At 36.5% G+C, this 20,260-nt stretch overlaps 1 protein-coding gene across 1 annotated transcript in view; it reads right to left on the reverse strand.

The window, feature by feature from the left end:
- Window positions 1–20,260, reverse strand: part of LOC121368895 (reelin-like) — a 78,790-nt gene that overhangs the window by 32,184 nt on the left and 26,346 nt on the right. The window contains exons 20-37 of the mRNA XM_041493652.1: window positions 19,586–19,772; window positions 17,360–17,565; window positions 16,640–16,799; window positions 16,047–16,217; window positions 15,061–15,275; window positions 13,995–14,143; window positions 13,383–13,590; window positions 11,329–11,573; window positions 10,777–10,965; window positions 9,837–10,107; window positions 8,563–8,703; window positions 7,684–7,861; window positions 7,024–7,223; window positions 5,054–5,130; window positions 4,280–4,439; window positions 3,297–3,414; window positions 2,342–2,562; window positions 313–596 (exon numbers count right to left, since the gene is read on the reverse strand). Coding sequence (XP_041349586.1) covers window positions 313–596; window positions 2,342–2,562; window positions 3,297–3,414; window positions 4,280–4,439; window positions 5,054–5,130; window positions 7,024–7,223; window positions 7,684–7,861; window positions 8,563–8,703; window positions 9,837–10,107; window positions 10,777–10,965; window positions 11,329–11,573; window positions 13,383–13,590; window positions 13,995–14,143; window positions 15,061–15,275; window positions 16,047–16,217; window positions 16,640–16,799; window positions 17,360–17,565; window positions 19,586–19,772 — 3,380 coding nt within the window. The remainder of the gene's footprint in view (window positions 1–312; window positions 597–2,341; window positions 2,563–3,296; window positions 3,415–4,279; window positions 4,440–5,053; window positions 5,131–7,023; window positions 7,224–7,683; window positions 7,862–8,562; window positions 8,704–9,836; window positions 10,108–10,776; window positions 10,966–11,328; window positions 11,574–13,382; window positions 13,591–13,994; window positions 14,144–15,060; window positions 15,276–16,046; window positions 16,218–16,639; window positions 16,800–17,359; window positions 17,566–19,585; window positions 19,773–20,260) is intronic.

The following is a 20,260-nucleotide window of genomic DNA, read 5'->3' on the forward strand; positions in this document are numbered from 1 at the left end:
TTTGTTACACCAGTTGGGGAGCACTGGCTGGAACGAGAAATAGCCCAATGGGGATCGATCCTAGACCAACCGTGCATCAAGCGAACGCTTTACCACTGGGCTACGTCCCGCCCCCAAACGGAATGAAAACAAATGAATAGCTATTAAACACAAGTTCAGTTTTTTTTGGAATATTTAAGGGCCCTTTTTTAAAGCTGCACTTCCTTCCTAGAAAAATCCTCCATAAGCTCCTGTATTCATTTCTACAATATTTACAAAATCAGTGTGAAAACATGAAATTGCTAGCTATCAACAAAACTGTGACAACCCTACCATCAAGGACATTCTGGCTGGAGAGATCACCACGCTGTGGTCCACTGACGATGACATCATTGATGTAGAAGTCTTCCTTCAGGTACGTTGGATTGGCTGTTTTTGGAACACAGCTGTCACCATGGTAACCTCGGTCACAGAAGCACATCTTACCACCAATGCACGATCCGTGTCCATTACAGTGTTGAGTACAGGCCATTCCAATGTAGACATTGTCTATTGACCATTCGGGGGCAAAGTCATATTTTGGAACTTTCCCCTGGTACCAACGAAACCTCACTGACCTAAAACAGAAATGATTAAATGTTTATCAATCAATCACTTTATTTGTCTCGGCTATAGCCAATATTGAATATACAATTTTGGCAAAAATATAATACAATACACAAAACAAAGGAGTTACATTTAACAGTATATACAGACCAGTGAAAACAGAAAATAACTGACTCCTGACCCAAAATATTAACTATATCCTGAGCCCTCGGTAGACCTGTCTCCCCACTTCCATCCTGGGGTGGGACGTAACCCAGTGGTAAAGCGTCCGCTCGATGAGTGGTCGGTCTGGGATTGATCTCCATCGGAGGGCCCATTGGTCGTGGTAAGTACTACCCTGTCTGTGGGATGGTGCATATAAACGATCCCTTGCTGCTAATCGAAAAGAGTAGCCCATGAAGTGAAGACAGCAGGTTTCCTCTCTCAATATCTGTGAGGTCCTTAACCATATGTCTGACGCCATCATTAAATAAAATATTTTCTTCCTTCCTTCCCCCCACCCCCATCCTAATCAGATCGCCCATGCTGGGTACATCAAAGACCATGATACAATGTATGATACAATAAAATTCCCTGCTGTTTGTTAGTAGGAGAAGCTTAAGTGGCAGTAATGGAATTTTCTCTCTTTCCAGACCAAGTGTCAAAATAATATAGGTGTTTGGTAGAGCAGCAGCTCATCCCACCCTCTCTGAACATTACACACTGCCCATGCCCAATTTAAGGGCAGTTTAATATATAATTGGCCCCTTCAGTTGTTGACATCTTTTGACACCTTTGAATAACTGCATGTTAAAGACTGAACGTGTCGTTAAAGGGACATACCCTAGTTTTTAAACACTAAGGCATATTTTTTACTATTAGAGCCATTTTTGATAACTGAAATCATACTTTAGTTAGATTTTATTGTTTAGATTGTCCATTTATATACATTCAAAGTGTTTTTGGTCATCCTGGTGTTTTTAATATCACAAAATGCATTTCTCATATTTTAAAAAATGCATGTGCATCTGAAAAGTAACAGTTATAGAGTCGAGTTTTAGTTTCAGATTTTTAGAGTCAAAGACTCATGTTTCACTCAATTAAACTTTATTCAAATGAGTTACAGAGTTGTAGATTAATTAAATTTAGTGTTAATTTTCACATGTTGAAACTAGAGTCTGTCCCTTTGAACAAATATTCTTTTATACTGAGGTAAAATACATGTAGATATTTTGGTGCAAGGAACATCTTAACAAACCCTTTGTTGACACATGGCTGTTTTTCAAGGTGTCCTTTATAACTAATTTCAATGTATGTTGAACTATTTAACTGTTTTTATCCTATAATATCCATTTCACAAACCTATTTGATATTTTGGTGTATTAACCCAGTAATTTTATTTTTGTTGCCGTCAATGGGTTATTTGTTTACATGGCAACAAGACCTGTAAACCTGAGAATAACATTTTTATACGATTTGGTTATGGTCAAACTACATTTGCACCAAACATGATGACATATTACAAATGAAGGCAACTTTCAAACTGTCATTTACTAAATATTAAAATAAAATGTTATTTTAGAAGTGTTATAAGATAAACAGAATTCACTACTCATGCTTTTTTAATATGTAAAATATCAAAATCATCCAGTTAATTGGTATTTGCCTTGGAAAAGTCTTGACAAATATCGATCAACATAGACTCGGTTGATATGTTTCCTATTACTAAACACATGTGATGAATCCTCTATATACTACATATACAGGGTTTTCTCACCCACACACATGTAGATGATCCAGAGGCACAACGACCCTTCGCCAGTAAGGAGACGACCCACCATAGTAGAGTGTTGGGGGCAGTTTACTTTCAAAGCACCTGGCCACTGACGAGACTGCACAGTTCGGTACAACAGGCTGCCACGACTTGCCGCCATTGGACGAGAACTCCAGACTTACGGGGTACTTGTGAGTCGGGTCGGACCCACATCCAACATTAATCTGAGGAAAAAATATTTAAAAAATAATTGAAGTGATTATAAGATGTGGTGAAAGCTGTATTAAACAGTCACCTAATCAAGTGATGTTCCAATGACTGATTATAATCAAAAATTGATTGGTTGTGCTCTACTGGTGTGATGATCAATTATAAAAATCTGTAATCAAATGTCACAGATATCCCAAGATTTGGCCTTGTTTTCATATGTACATAAGGACTAACCCCAAACTAAATAGCTATTAAATGTAAAATTAGCAATTTGCATGTTTTTTCACTGAACACGACAATAGGTGCATAATTCTAATATTTGTTAATTTTATATAATTCTAACTGATTGTATATTCAAAAATTGATTGGTTAATGAAAATCAATTATAACTGGTGATTGATGATGATATTGTTCCAACTGATAACAAACTGTTCAGTGTCCAATTTTAAACTTTAAATTCAGTTTTCTCCTAAATGTTTCACCAACATATATAACTTTGTAACTGAATGTATGTAGCTTAAAACAGATATGACCATAGTTTTATTTCAAAAGTTAAAATGATGAAAAACATTTTATAAATTTTTCATTCTCTATATTTTACACATTTAAAAAAATACATTCTCTTGTACCTACAACTGTTGAATGACGTTAACTAAAGTTCAACAGCTAAAATATTAAAATATTTTACACCTTTGAAGAAGAGAACTATGACCACCGATCTTTGACCTAAGAGGCAAGATAAACTCACATCAAATTGCAGAACAGACATAGGACCAATGTCAAGGTCACGAGTAATGATGGACAGCTCTCCTCCGGTTGTTCTCCGAAATACAACAGATGACTGTCCCGCCGACTCAGTATCTTTTCTACAAACAAAAACATACTCTGTTTAAATAACATGCAGAACATTTGGAGTGTTTTCTCTTTTAAGAATACTTCACCTGACCTCAGACAAACCAGTATAATATCCCAAGGGAGAATATGCCTTTGTTTGAGGTCAGGTGAAGTAGAAACGAAACTCTCTCGCCACACTATAAACCTCAGTGTTTGGTTCTTGTTGAACAACAACAACAACAACAGAAAAAATAATTTAAACTTAATTAAAAACATTGTAATTTTGTTACAGATGCCAGGAGTTTGAGAGTCATATTGAGACAAAAGATAAAATATATTTGTGTCCCTACATCAAGGAAGGATGGAAATGTTGTATTTAACGACACACTCAACACATTTTAATTATGGTTATATGGCATCGGACATATGGTTAAGGACCATGCAGATATAGAGAGAGGAAACCCGCTGTCGCCACTTCATGGGCTACTCTTTTCGATTAGCAGCAAGGGATCTTTTATATGCACTATCCCACAGACAGGATAACAAATACCATAGCCTTTGATATACCAGTCGTGGTGCACTGGCTGGAGCAAGAAATAGCCCAATGGGCCCACTGACGGGGATCGATCCCAAACCGACCGCACATCAAGCGAACGCTTTACCATTGGGCTATGTCCCGCCCCTCCTACATCAAATATCTTACGCTCTCCCAACCCCACTTCAAATATTTCTACAGGCCTGTGAAATCCAAATGCCCAAATTACTGAACAATAAGAATACACATATCATGTAAATGTTTAGGGGAGGAAGATGTCTGGCAGTTGTTTGATTGGATATTTATACCACTTCATTGCACTTTGAAAACAAGAAACATTATATTAATTTCTAGTCTCTGACCTTGTGTTGAAGTGACAGTATTCATCCACCTTCCCGTTGTTTATAAAGAGCCAGGACTCTGGATCTGGCCAGTTATCAAATTTATCAAACAGTGTGCTGGGGTTCATTGGCATCGTTCCCAGGAACAGGTTATCTATGGCCCACACAGACTGCATCTCTCCTAGATGAAAAGAAATGATTTACAAATGTATATATGGCAGTAAACATACAGCACTAATATCAGGTATATTTTTAATATTTACGCATTTACAATAGATCATTATGTAATCATGATCAGGGTGTACATGTACTTAGCAGAAGTGAACAAACAAATTGTTTCAGTTAAAAAGTATCTGTTTTTGTCCACTTGAGAATACACTACAGGTATATCTCTTCCACTCCACACCTGCCTACTCTCATGCAGGACTGTCTTAAAAATATTTGAGATCCCCGGGCAAAGCAATGTAATGGGGCCCCTAACCCCCCTCAAGACCAACATATTAAAATTAAGTTTTTATTTTTCAAATTGAATTTCGGGTACCCCTAAAATAGCGGGGACCCCAAGTAACTTCCCCCTTTGCCCCCAACATATTAAAATTAAGTTTTTATTTTTCAAATTGAATTTCGGGTACCCTTAAATAGTGAGGGCCCCTGGGCAACTTCCCAGTGTGCCCATGCAATAAGACGGCACTGCCCCCATATTATTTTAGTCTAGGTATTATCCTGATCATTTCTCATATTTGCATTAAAACTTTTATCTTTAATGAAAATAATCAAATTTAGTTTTCAGTTTACCTCCATTTTCTGGTTGCCAGAAGCGGAAGCGTGAAGCATTCATCCTAGCCTCCATTGGCAGACTCACTGTAAAATATCTGACAAACATGTCAAGTTAGTTCTAATCTACAGTACTCGTTATATAGACTTTACTGCAAGCCAACAAAAAAATAGCAGTGTGTTGCTAAAAGAAAAAGGTAAGAATTAAAAACTGCACATTTCAAGTTAGTTCTAATCTACAAAAAAAAGAGTTTTGTTTTGTTTAATGACACCACTGGAGCACATTGATTAATTAATGATCAGCTATTTATGTCAAACATTTGGTAATTCTGACTTGAAGTCATCAGAGAAAACCAACTGCATTTTTTCTAATGCAGCAAGGGATCTTTTATATGCACTTTTCCATAAACAGGAAAGTACATACCATGGCCTTTGTCCAGTTGTGGTGCACAGGGTGGAATGAGAAACAACCTAATCAGTTGAATGGGTCTACTGAGGGTGTTCAATTCTAATCTACAGTACAAGTTATGTAGACTTTATTGCAAGCTAACCAACAATATAGCATTATGTTGCTAAAAAACCTGCACAATAGAACCCAAACAGAAATTAAATAAAATGCTTAAACAAAACAATGATTGTGGAAAGAAAATGATTACATGGTTGCTTACAGTTCTAATCTACTGTGAAAATCCCAAGCATTTTACGCTAATAATGAATGTGAAACAAAAATAATAATAACATCAACAAAATACACACCTGATTTTCTACTATACCTAAAGTTAAATATCTGTCTAGCATCATTATAGTCATAACTTATTTTCCCTGAACAGGAACTAATATAAATCAAAGTACACAAAATGTACTATATTTTTGTGTCATGAAGAAACTAAGTTAGAACTTACAACAGATTAAACAACATGACAAAATTAGTTCAAGTAGGTTTAATTATTAAAGTTTATTTCAACTATTTTAATATGAAAGCAATTCTTTCTTAAATATTATAATCAAATATTATTATACTTTGGGATCACCTTCTATATTCATTCCTATCTTACCTAACAATATCATGGATTAGAAACGGTCAGTAACGTTTATAAAAATTATAGTCAACTGATGAAATTTCCAAAGTGATTAGACAAAGCCACTATCACATTACCATTTGTTTTATTTAGGTGTTGTTGGGGTTTTTTTGGTTTTTATTCACCTTTCCCTGTTACAAAAAAGCCTACCCTCTATCCAGGGTGGAAACAGAGGACAGGTGGTCAACAGGACCCAGAAAGTTGTATCAGCAAAACACATTATTATAGAATAGTGAATACATTTTTTTTTAAACATTTATTCATACCTAATTTACTTGGTACACACCAACACATACATCATTCATACTAGTATATTCCCTCAGCTTCCCAGTCACAGAAAAAGTAATACCATCAAAAAACAACCTGTTTAATTACTATGTATATAAAAGAGTCCTAAAACAAGTATGAACTGTTGGGAACAAAGCCACAAAGACAAGATCAAACAAATAATAAAATAATTGGACATTTCATCAAAGAGCGGTTGATATAATACCCACTTTTATTAAACAGATGCAGATTATTCCTTCACTGGTAGACTGAATGTTCAATTATATATATATATATGTTGAACTTCCTTTTGGAAATGTTTAAAGTTGATGAAATTTAGCAAAGATTAATAAAAAGTCAAATGCAGCATCCATTGTTGTATGTTTTTTTATGCCAAGAATTACCAGTTCTTATGAGAGACTCATATTATCCACATGGGTACAACTTGCCGTAATCCAATGGATGAAATCCGAACAATATTAGGAAAAAAGTCTACACTCCCAAAATTGGTGTGACAAGGTTCATCGTTTCTTAAGTTTATTCTGTACAAAAAGGTATTGGTTGTTAATATTCTATTTAATATTCTATATTGGAACCATCTGAGTTTTGTTTTTAGATGTTTTTTTTATTAAGATATAACTATACCTTACTCCGGTCTCATTCCGGTAGTGCAGTTCCTTCAACAATTTCCACGTTATCCCACCATTGGTGGAATACTGCAGCAACACACTGTGAGATCTTGGCCAATCAGAATCCTTTCCATGGCAGCCATATTGGAAGTAAAACTCTATGGTACTCAACATGGATGTATCTATATCTTGAGTAACAGCCATTCGTAACTTATCCTAGTAAGTTAGTGAAGAAATAAAGAAACGTTTATTGTAAGATAGTATACATAAAACCTAGCATTACAATAGTAAATAGTAAGCAAATTTCATTAAAAATATTACTTGGCCTAATGAATAGAATAGAAAATATATTTAACAACACCCCAGCATGAAAAATACATCAGCTATTGGATGTCAAACTATGGTAATGGCCTAATGAAGAAAATATGATCATAATAAAAAGACATGCAAAAGTATTTCAAAGTGCACAAACCATATTCCAAGTTACATGTATTACAATTATGATGATCTAGGGTTATTGTAACCTTCTCAAGGAGTAAAGGAGCAAAATAAATATACAGAACCACATACTAGTTGTTTTGTCATGTTGTTTATTGCACAAGTTTATAGGGCACAAGAATATTATACCACAAGACCACTTAGCAAGATGATTTTGTAACTTTTAAGACTAAATTACCTTGTGGAATGACAGTGCATTTCCACTGACAAGATTTCCACAGGTGTCTGTGTTTTCACCGCCATAAACCTCACGCCAGTTCTCTTTGACAATGGTGTCAGTGTTGAAGTCATCCCGAAGCATCATGGGAAGTGGTTTTGCTGGCACACAGAATGGTTCACTGAAACCTTCATCACAGCTGTCAATCAAAATATATTTTACTTGTAAATTCATGAACTCTCTGGTATAGGTTATATTATTTACAATAAGTTAGTTTGTTTTGTTTAATGACACCACTAGAGGACATTGATTTATTAATCATTGGCTATTGGATGTTAAACTTTTGGTAATTTTTACATATAGTCTTAGAGAGGAAACCCGCTACATTTTTCCATTAGTAGCAAGGGATCTTTTATATGCACCATCTCACAGACAGGATAACACATACCAAGGCCTTGTATGTACCAGTCAGGGTGCATGGGCCAGAATGAGAAATAGCACAATGAGCCCACTGATGGGGATCGATCCTAGACTGACCGTGCATCAGGTGAATGCTTTACCACTGGGCATTCCCGCCCCTCAGCAAGAATGATGCCCCTCATCTGTGCAAATACTGGGATATGTGAGACCCACTTAAAAATAAAAGTCGAACTGATCTTTTAAAAACTGAAAACTCCAACAATACTTAAATAAAGGTAATTTTCAGCATTTCAGATTAATTCCAGTCTCCTGTTTAAAAAATATTTTATTAGAAAACCCTATTGCAATGATATACCAAGTTGAAAAATCTCATCTCTGCAATTAATTTGTTATACAGAATAGACAGATAATACTAATGCTACATGCCTATGCACTATTCAGTGGCAATGTCATAAATACAATGCTTCACATTTCACCTACATGCATTTTCCCTTATTGCAGTAGCCATGTCCTGAACACAACCACGAGCACCCGTTTCCTAGGTACACATTGTCCAGAGCCCACACCGTTCCTCGGGGGTGAGACGTGTGCTGCAGCCAGCGAAAACGAGTGGCAGTTGATCTGCAAGATAGTTACTCACTTATTAAACAGTCAATGTTTACACAAGCTTACAATTAAAGAATATTTGGTCTTTCTTCAAAGGTAGTTATTATAACTCAACAAAAAAGACAAAAAAATTAATAATGTTTGCATACATGTATCATGTTTACACACTAATACCACTATTTTCTCACATAGAATTTCATATTTTTCTGTCAATATACATGTATAACCCTACAATGCTCCCACATATAATTCAATGATTCTCTCACATATATAATTCCACACTTCTCTCACATATAATTCCACACTTCTATTCCAGTTCTCTCATATAATTCCATAATTCTTACAATCAACTATTCTTTCACATACAGTCCCACAATTCTCTCACATATAATTCAACGATTCCCTCACATATACTTTCATAATTCTCTCATAAAATTTCACAATTCTCTCGTATATTTAAGTTATTCTCTCAAAGGGGACAATATTTAAAAATCTTATATAACTGGAAGTCAGTTCACATGAGTTTTACTTAGGTAACCGATTGTTTGGTTTTGTGAATATAGTTCTCGTAACCGATGAGTTAGGCCTACCTAATCCTAAAACACTTGAACTAAGGTTCTGTGCTACAGTAGTGGTTCAAAAACATAAACTAATTTTCACTTTTATTACTGATATATGATACTTTTAATTTTAGAATGTAATTGTTCATGACATAACCGATTGGTGGTTCTCGTGATTTTAAAGTTGCGTAACCGACACACGAACAGAACAACAGTCATTGTGAAAACTTGTGCCCTGCTCTCACATATAATTCCACAATTTTCTCACATAATTACACAATCCTTTCATAGCTGTTGATGAAAATAATGAGACAGAATAATTTCTTAACCTCAAGATATCCTGGACTCTTGAGATTAGGGAGGTTCCAGTGGTGGAGCCAGAAAATCCATTTAGGGGGGCCCCAGTGATATGAGGTGGAATACCAAGGAAACTTTGGGGGAGGTTTGGAGGGGGATTGTAAAAAAAATGAAAATTAATACCGTATATAATACAATTACAACTATCGCAAAATTTAGGGGGGGCTCGGGCCCCTGGGCCACCCCTAGATCTGCCTCTGGGTTCAGATAGCACAGTCTGACAATACTGACATTGCTCCTGGTGGAGGGTAGACAGTCACTCGGGTCCAGTTCATGTGTTGTTCCGACGTGTACTCGCTACTCAGGTGATAGCCAGAGCACTCGAAGTTTGGAGGCTTGCACTCCGATGTCACAGGGTGCCACGTTTTGCCCATGTTCACAGAATACTCCAGCATCACACTGTAGAGAGTTCCATATAAAGAACCGCAACCCATGGCTAAGTCAAACTGCAGGAATGTGGAGGGAGTTACATGGTAGTCCCAAGTTTCAGCAAACCGTAAACCTGTGTTAATAAAATGATGTTAAGTTAGCATCATTTTAATATATTATATTTAATTTAATCATAACAAGAACTAAAAGGATATATACAATGCAATAATGAATTAATAATTAATTAAATTGTAACTTACAATTAATTATTGAAAGAACAGATTGCTGATGGTAAAATGTAACTTCAGAACAATAAAATGCATTTTTATGTCTTGGCTAGATTAATTTTTTAAATATATTTTGCTAACCATTATATTGCCATTATATTGTCAATTACTGTTACTGTAGTTTATCCTGCAACCACTGTTTCTACTGACAGAATATGATGACGGATAGTAGCAGGATATGACTTTTGATGTTACTCATTTGATCTCTAGGTAATCGTACAATGTGGCTGAAATAACAGAAATAATAGCTGTTCCCCTTAATTTTTATGGTCTGCAGGATAAAGATAATAACTAGTTAATGACATCAAATATCTGCTTTATCCAGTTCAGGCTGAATGAGAAATTCCGCTTGCCAGAGCCTCGCTGAATTTCCCATTCTTACGTTCACAGGATAAAGCAGATATTCGACGTCATTAACTAGTTATTCTCTATATATTCACTTTGGCTAGATGATCTAATACTGTGATAATATAACCAATGCAAGTCTTCTAATAAAAAGAAACATTTGATGTAACCATTATTGGTGCTAAATTCCAGTGCGTTGCCGTTCGAGTTGCACGTGAGTCTCGGAACAGCACTGTCGGCAAGGAACCAGTTGTGTGGATCAGGCATCATAGAGTTGAAGTTGTCCTGGAAACCGAATGCATTCGTATCATTTACGCCAATCAGCACACTATCCAGAGCCCATTGTGCCCGAGGCATTCCTGTAAACAGATTCCCCAATGTATCGAAAATATGACACTTTAGTGAAATAGTTATTCTGACAATGTTTTTTTTAATAATAATGGCAAAATTTATATAATTAAAAATGGTTTTAAAACAATACCAGATAAATAGATACCTGTAACTGAGTACACAAAAAATGCAGTCAGTCCAACCCAGATAACATTTTATTTTTATTATAATTTTTTATTACTTTAAAACATTATATATATACAATAATGGCACAAATAATGTAAAATTACTTAAAGAATACAACACAGATCGATACCCACAACTCAGGTAAAGAAATATTTAGTCAATCCAACTAAAACAAAGTAATTTTTTCTTTCTAAAATCCCACTCACCTCCGAGTCCCAATGGCTGCCACCACCTGAACACAGTGGCAGGTGTCTTTGCGTCTGGGGGGAGATCGATGGCCACGGCCTGACTGGTGTGGTTGTAGAGGTGGGGCTCCACCACTTTCAGCGTGGTCCACGTGATCTCGTTGTCCGTCGAGTAGTCAACCATGATGCCCTCGTGTCGACTCTGTGGAGCGCGACACCCTCGACGGTTGTCAGGACTCCCAATCTTCACCACAAACTGGAGCATTCTGAAATTGCCAGATTGGTTGGGCATTAGATTAATGTTGTTTTGATCATCATACTGGTGTTATTCTGGTCATCACACTGTGCTATATTGGTTATCACACTGTGCTATATTGGTTATCAAACTAGTACTGTTATATTGGTTATCAAACTAGTACTGCTATATTGGTTATCAAACTAGTACTGCTATATTGGTTATCAAACTAGTACTGCTATATTGGTTATCAAACTAGTACTGTTATATTGGTTATCAAACTAGTACTGCTAATGTGGTTATCAAACTAGTATTGCTATATTGGTTATCAAACTAGTACTGCTATATTGGTTATCAAACTGGTACTGCTATATTGGTTATCAAACTAGTATTGCTATATTGGTTATCAAACTAGTACTGTTATATTGGTTATCAAACTAGTACTGCTAATGTGGTTATCAAACAAGTACTGCTAATGTGGTTATCAAACAAGTATTGCTATATTGGTTATCAAACTAGTACTGCTATATTGGTTATCAAACTAGTACTGCTAATGTGGTTATCAAACTAGTACTGCTAATGTGGTTATCAAACTAGTACTGCTAATGTGGTTATCAAACAAGTATTGCTATATTGGTTATCAAACTAGTACTGCTATATTGGTTATCAAACTAGTACTGCTATATTGGTTATCAAACTAGTACTGCTAATGTGGTTATCAAACTAGTACTGCTAATGTGGTTATCAAACTAGTACTGCTAATGTGGTTATCAAACAAGTATTGCTATATTGGTTATCAAACTAGTATTGCTATATTGGTTATCAAACTATTACTGCTATATTGGTTATCAAACTAGTACTGCTATATTGGTTATCAAACTAGTATTGCTAAACTGGTTATCAAACTAGTACTGCTATATTGGTTATCAAACTAGTACTGCTATATTGGTTATCAAACTAGTACTGCTATATTGGTTATCAAACTAGTACTGCTATATTGGTTATCAAACTAGTATTGCTAAACTGGTTATCAAACTAGTACTGCTATATTGGTTATCAAACTAGTACTGCTATATTGGTTATCAAACTAGTACTGCTATATTGGTTATCAAACTAGTACTGCTATATTGGTTATCAAACTAGTACTGCTAATGTGGTTATCAAACTAGTACTGCTATATTGGTTATCAAACTAGTACTGCTATATTGGTTATCAAACTAGTATTGCTAAACTGGTTATCAAACTGGTGTAATGGTTATATTGGTAATCAAACACATTGTCAACAAATGTTTGTCATATTTTCACCAACTAATGGTATTTCGGCCATCAAACGTTGTTGCTGTATTGGCCATACACATTATATTGGTTATTGAACTAATGTTATCTTGGTGATCAAACCACTGGTGTAGGAAGCTGGGGGGCAAGGGGGGCATGTGCCTCCCCCCCCCCTTTTCAGATATATTGCTTTATATTTTCTTTATAATAGTGTAAAAGTGTGTAAATATAAAAGTGTGGGCCCCCACTTTTTGGCATTTTCCTATGCCACTGCAAACTGTTGTTATATGACTCATCAAACTATTGTCATTTTGGCCATTAAATCAAATTGGTCATCACTCTATTATATATATTTGTCATTAAACTATTGTTATATTGGTCACCATCTGATGTTGTATTAGTATTAGTAATAAAACTATTGTTATATTGATAATAAAACTGTTGTTATATTGGTCATTAAATCAATTTCAAATCAGTTATCAAATTCAATATATTAACGTCTTCAAACTACAAATGAGTCTTTGTTTTTCCAACTAGAGAATCACTGAGTCCAGAGTATTTCTACCTCAAGCTGGTTGTGTCTAGAGGGTCTGTGACAGCTTCTCGCGTGCCCTCCTCACTGAAATAGAGAGAGTTCCCGTGATCGACCACACCGCAGCCTCTTCCAAGATAACCACCGAGGATCCGCTGCCAGTATGCAGTCGGCTGGTTCCGGTTATCAAAGCGGTCCAGCATACCAGTCGGATTGGGTTCGTCAGAGGCACAGTCAGAATCTGATAAAGATGATATTGCACAATAGACTTAAAAGAGTTCAATGCTGAGTAAGGAGACTGTATTACTGTAAAATTAAATACAAAATTATCATGATTATCTTTCCTTTCCTGTACCCTTCTGTATTTGTCATTGTCCCTCTGTCACTGTCTGTCCATCTGTCACTGTCTGTTCCTCTGTCTGTGTCTGTTCCTCTGTCTGTCTGTCTGTCTGTCTGTCTCTCTCTCTCTCTGTCTGTGTCTGTCTGTCTCTTTGTCTCTCTCTCTGTCTCTCTCTGTTAATGACTATTTTCTTTTCTCTCATAAACTAGCTATATACATGAATACCTTTTATCACTAGTTATTACAAGATGCATTAAAACAAACTCAAATTATTTTGACAACACAGTTGTACAACAAATGCTTACAGAAATATTCTTCTTCACACCGACAGTTGCCACGGTGACAAAGTCCCTGCCTGTGACAGTGGCTTGGACATGCCGGGCCGATGTAGACATCATCAAGACTGAAGCTGTATGTCATCCCACCAGGCTGCCACCACCGCAACACAACAGGACTGGAAAACAGTCACAGCCATTATTTCTTATAATAAAACATGTGACCTCTTTACTGCCACAATCATAGCATGAGACTGTTCAAAAATAGTTCTGGGCAAGCTGATTAATGTTTATTTTTGTTTGACTAAGTTTTTAAAACAAGAAGGATGGAAGATGTAATAAATTTTTAAAATACAAAATACCAACACAATAACAGCTTTAATAAAATTGTATTTTCACTATCAATTAATGTATTTGATAAAATTCTAATGTTCGAATTTCTACTTTGCACTTCTTCAAAATCTGGGGCAGGACGTAGCCAAGTGGTAAAGCACTCTCTTGATGTGTGGTCGGTCTGGGATCGATGCCCATCCGTGGCCCATTGGGCTATTTCTTGTTTCTGCCAGTACACCATGACTGGTATATCAAAGGCCATGGTATGTGCTATCCTATCTGTGGGATGGTGCATATAAAAGATCCCTTGCTACTAATGGGAAAATGTAGTGGGTTTCCTCTCTAAGACTATATGTCAAAATTACCAAATGTTTGACATCCAACAGCCATTATTTAACAATGCACTCAACACATTTTATTGACAGTTATATGGTGTCAGACATATGGTTCAGGACCACACAGATATTGAGAGAGGAAACCTGCTGTTGCCACTTCATGGGCTACTCTTTCCGATTAGTAGCAAGGGATCTTGTATATGCACCCTCCCACTGACAGGATAGTACATACCACAGCCTTTGAAATAAACCAGTTGTGGAGCACTGGCTGGAACGAGAAATAGCCCAATGGGTTCACTGATGGGGATCGATCCTGGACCAAACCGCACATCAAGCGAATGCTTTATCACTGGGCTACGTCCCACCCTAAAGTACAGTAAGAGCAGCCTACTAAAACACCACAAATAACACAACACGAGCCAACTCACTGCATGACAATGTGTGGTGTCACCGGTATGACGACCAGCTGCCAGTTGCCGTGGGTACCCGGGTAGTAGATGCTGCCCTCGGAATGGTGTCCGTCACAGTCCTGGTCCTGGTAGCATGGCTCGTCAACCAGGCGCCACGTGCGGCCACTGTCATGACTGTACTGCAGCATCACAGGATGGTCCCAGCGAAACATTGTGCCACAGCCAACATTGATCTGGTGAAACATAGATATACACTGATCTGGTGAAAACATATTTACACATTGATCTGGTGAAAACATAGTTATACACTGATCTGGTGAAAACATATTTACACATTGATCTGGTGAAAACATAGTTATACACTGATCTGGTGAAAACATATTTACACATTGATCTGGTGAAAACATAGTTATACACTGATCTGGTGAAAACATATTTACACATTGATCTGGTGAAACCATAGTTATACACTGATCTGGTGAAAACATATTTACACATTGATCTGGTGAAAACATGGTCACACATTGATGGGGGGGGGGGTGGGGGGTTGTTGGTTTTTGTGTTTAAAAAAAAAAAAAAAAAAATGTTTCACATTGTTTGCTTGGCTTTATTACAAGTAATTGCATCCATTATCAATCTACTAGAATTAGAGGTTTATTGAATAACTTAATAAATACAGTTCAACACTGATCAAGTAAAGGATGTTGGGTTAAAGACACCTCAGCACATTTTTATTAAAATTATCAAAAATAATTGAGGCTATGACTTTGAACTATATGACACCATGTTCTGCCTTCCAAGAAACATTTTGTTCAATATCTGGCTCAAATGTGTCATGCAAATTTCAGAGATTGCTACACAATTATAAAATGTTACATAGTACACTTAGTTCCTAATCAATTTTCTGCTGAATATAAATGGTTGTTAATAAAAATTTGGAAAACAAAATATTCCCTCTCTTCATATTATATATAAAAATATACTGCATATTGAAGATCTCTCACTTTGAACTGTATGACGTCCCCTTCCTTCAAGTCAAGGTCCTTGGTGACAACCATCTTGTCATTGGGCTGGTTGCTAAGCACCAGACCCGGGTTTGTCTGCTGACAGTATTTCCCTATCACTCCATCAGTTACTGTCATCCAGTTGCCAGATTTCAGGGGGTCGGGATGTGTCTGAAAGTTTTAAAACATTTATTTTAAAACAATAAAAAAGATTAAAATAGATAAAACATTTTATGTAAGACACCAACACAATGGTTCTCTTTAGCTAGCAGATTTGACTAGACTTAATTATATTACGGTTTTTACGGTGGATCTAGGATTTTGTAGGGGGAGGTCTAAAAATTCTAAAAAGGACAAGCTTGAGGAACAAGATCTGTAGGGCAGTTTGGGGACATGGTCCCTGAATTATTGTGAAATAAACATTCTCAGAGATACATTTCAAGGTAATTTAGAGCTGTATATTTTAGATGTTGAATGTTAAGAAGAAAATAAAAAGTCATTAAAAAGGGCACTTCAAACAGATGGGAGGAGGGGAAGGGGGAGGGGGATTTCACAGGAACCGTCAATAATAAATAATAAGTTGAAGACATCACCCCAAAATCATCATCTATGACCCGTCGTCTCTCATAGTGACCAACATGGATCTCATCAATCGCCCACTGATCGTGACCTTGACCTGAGTGTGATGGCTGCCACCAGCGGAATCTTGTACTGGGATTCTTGGCATTCTTTGGTAGATCAAGATGGACAAATCTGGAGAAAATAAATGTCTTACATTTACTGGAAATGCAACTGTGTTTTTGTTTCTTTAAAAATCTAGAGCATGCATTAAAAGTTAACAGAATATATGAAACACACACACACACACACACACACACACACACAGACACACATACAGACACACACACAGACACACACATGAACACATACCACACACACACACACACCTACACACACACACACACACACACACTGACACACAGACACACACATGAACACACACAACACACACACACACTAAATTTCGTATATTAATTTCAAAAACAGGAACTGACGCTTTTTACATTAATTACATTAATTGTACTTCCTACTACATTTTTAAATAATCAAGGAGAGTTGTAAATAGGTGGGTCAATAAATGGGGCACCTGATTTGTCCAGTGGTGCCTGAAACAAAATCAAAGCACAAAAAAGCTTTAATAAAAAAAAAGAAGCTTACACTGACTCTAAACTTTACAAATCATCAACTATAAATGTTAACCATGTTTATCTTTTCTACAGACAAAAATGGTTGCGGTCATTTTGTTTCCTTACTTGGGTGAGTGATAGTCTGTGTGCAGCAGTTCCTCCAACAGTTGCCAGTGGATACCACCGTCCACGGAGAACTGCAACAGGACGGATTCCGACCGCTCATCGGCTCCGTGACAGCGCCAGTCTCCCCCGGCGATCCGGATGTAGAACTGAATGAAGTCACTGTTTGTCGTATCCAGGTCCTTCAGCTGTAACTCTCGCACTCCATCCTGAGAAAACAAATGTGAATAAAGTTTGTTTGTTTAATGACTCCACTAACTCAGGGTGGGATGTAGCTCAGTGGTACAGCGCTCACCTGATGCGCGATCGGGCTAGGATCGATTCCCATCGGTGGGCCCATTGGGCTATTTCTCGTTCCAGCCAGTGCTCCACAACTGGTGTAACAAAGGCTGTGGTATGCACTATCCTGTATATGGGATGGTGAATATAAAAGATCCCTTGCTGCTAATCGAAAAGAGTTTCCTCTCTCAATCTGTGTGGTCCTCAACCATAAGTCTGACGCCATATAACCATAAATAAAATGTGTTGAGTGTGTCATTAAATAAACCATTTGCTTCCTTCCTTCCTTCCACTAATTCAACTCAAAAACTCTATTGACATGCCCATATACCACAGAGGTTTCAGGCACATCTGTCTCAGGTCCGACCTCTGGCATGGTCAATGACTTCATCTAGGACACAGACTCCACTAAGGCACATGGATTAATTAATCACGGACTACTGGCTGTCAAACAGATGATTCACCTAATAGCCGATGTGTATTTTTGTGCTGTGGTGTACTTAAAACATTCATTTATTCATTCAGTCAAACAGATGATAATTCAAACACAGTTTGTTTGTTTTGTTTAAGGACACCACTAGACAGTATTGATTAATTAATCATGAGTTATTGGATGTCAAATATTTAATCATGTTTACATATGGTCTTCAGAGAAAATTCACTACCTACATGTATTTCTATGAGCAGTAAGGTATCTTTCAAAGGCACTTACTCACAATCAGATGAGCACATACTATGGGTTTTGATGTACTAGTTGTGGAGCACTATTGTCTGAACCAAATTGTTAACAACTACGAAAAATTACTCTCCTACCTTTAATTGCTGTTAGATTTCCTCCAAAGTTAGTCCAGACACAAATCTTAAAAAACCCATTACAATGACACAGATTCCACATACCAGTTGCTAACCATGTCATCTATATTGACTTCACTGAGAGCGCATAGGGAAAAAAGCATGTAATTTTGTATCAGCTGCCATTTTGACTTTTTATGGAATATTCTTCAAGAGGGATGAAAGGATAGGACTTAATCTAACAACGTCATAACATGTTATGATATAAACGCAAACGTGATGACATTATATTATTAATTTTTTTAATTATTATTATTATTATTATTTTAATGATACCACTAGAGATCATCGATTTCATATTAATTGTGTCACATACTTTGGAGGCTTTCACCCCTCTTGAAGAGTATTCCATAAAACAAGCAACATGGCAGACGGCAGAAAACTGCATGTATTTTTCCCTATGCAATCTCAGCAAAGACAATATTGGCGACATCATTGCAGTCTCGTGTGTGGAATCTGTATATTTGTAGTGGTTTTTTTGCGATTTGTGTCTGGACATAATTTGGAGGAAATCTAACGGCAATTAAAGGTAGGAGAGTAATTTTTTGTAGTTGTTAACAATTTGGTTCGGACAATAGTTGGGATGGGGGAGAGGGAGCTTGATGACCCAAGCACCTTGATAATAGGATTTTAACCAGTTCCCTAGTATTGTAAAGAATTTCTCAGGGTTTTATTTATTTTCTGAATGAGATTACTGAAGAAAGGAAGGAAGGAAATGGTTTATTTAACGATGCACTCAACACATTTTATTTATGGTTATATGGCATCGGACATATGGTTAAGGACCACACAGATATTGAGGGAGGAAACCCGCTGTCGCCACTTCATGGGTTACTCTTTTCGATTAGCAGCAAGGATCTTTTATATTCACCATCTCATAGACAGGACAGTACATACCACAGCCATTGATGTACCAGTCGTGGTGTACTGGCTGGATCGAGAAATAGCCCAATGGGCCCACTGACGGGAATCGATCCCAAACTGACTGCATGTTAATCAATGTGATTTTAACCAGTTGCCTAGTACTGAAGAGAATTTCTCAGTGTTTTAGTTATGTTTTTGAATGAGATTACTTGTGTTATGACCAACAATCCTAACCTTTGAGAAATAGATTGATTCTCCCGACAGGATTGGTCCACATCCCTCGTTAGTGCGAACCACTTCCCCGCCAATCATCTGCTGGAAGTCGACCTCGGGTTTATAGCGTAGGCCGAAGTCTGCATGTATCTGTGATTTCATTTCAGTCTCCGGTTTACAGTTGTCGCCAACAAATCCAGGGTCACATCTGAGAGAAATATATTCTTCATAAATTGCTGTATTGGTGTACATAAAACAAAAAAACCCTAGATTTTGTCATAAACAAGGATCAGTTTTACTGATAATATATTATTAATGTAAAATAACTGATTGTATGACTCTTTGAAAATAAAAATAATAGCATCACAAGGGGTTCATGGATTTTTATACCCTCTGTATGCTCTTATACCCTGAGCCAAAGGCGAGATAAAATCTAAATACATATCCTGTAACTTGACAGTGAAAGAAACTTAAAGATATATCTTTAGCACTAGAACTTAACAATGAAATAAAAAAAATTAAATATGCTATAGCTTGAAAAAATAAAGAAAACTCAAAGAGGTATCATATAATTTGATAATAAAAATAAACCTAAACATTCTTTATGATGGATCTTGCAATTTGATAATGAAAATAAACGTATATCCTGTAACTCTTCAAAAATAAATCTAAAGATACATCCTACAATTTAACAAT

The sequence above is a fragment of the Gigantopelta aegis genome, chromosome 3 (assembly GCF_016097555.1).
Source record: "Gigantopelta aegis isolate Gae_Host chromosome 3, Gae_host_genome, whole genome shotgun sequence".
Lineage (NCBI taxonomy): Eukaryota > Metazoa > Mollusca > Gastropoda > Neomphalida > Peltospiridae > Gigantopelta > Gigantopelta aegis.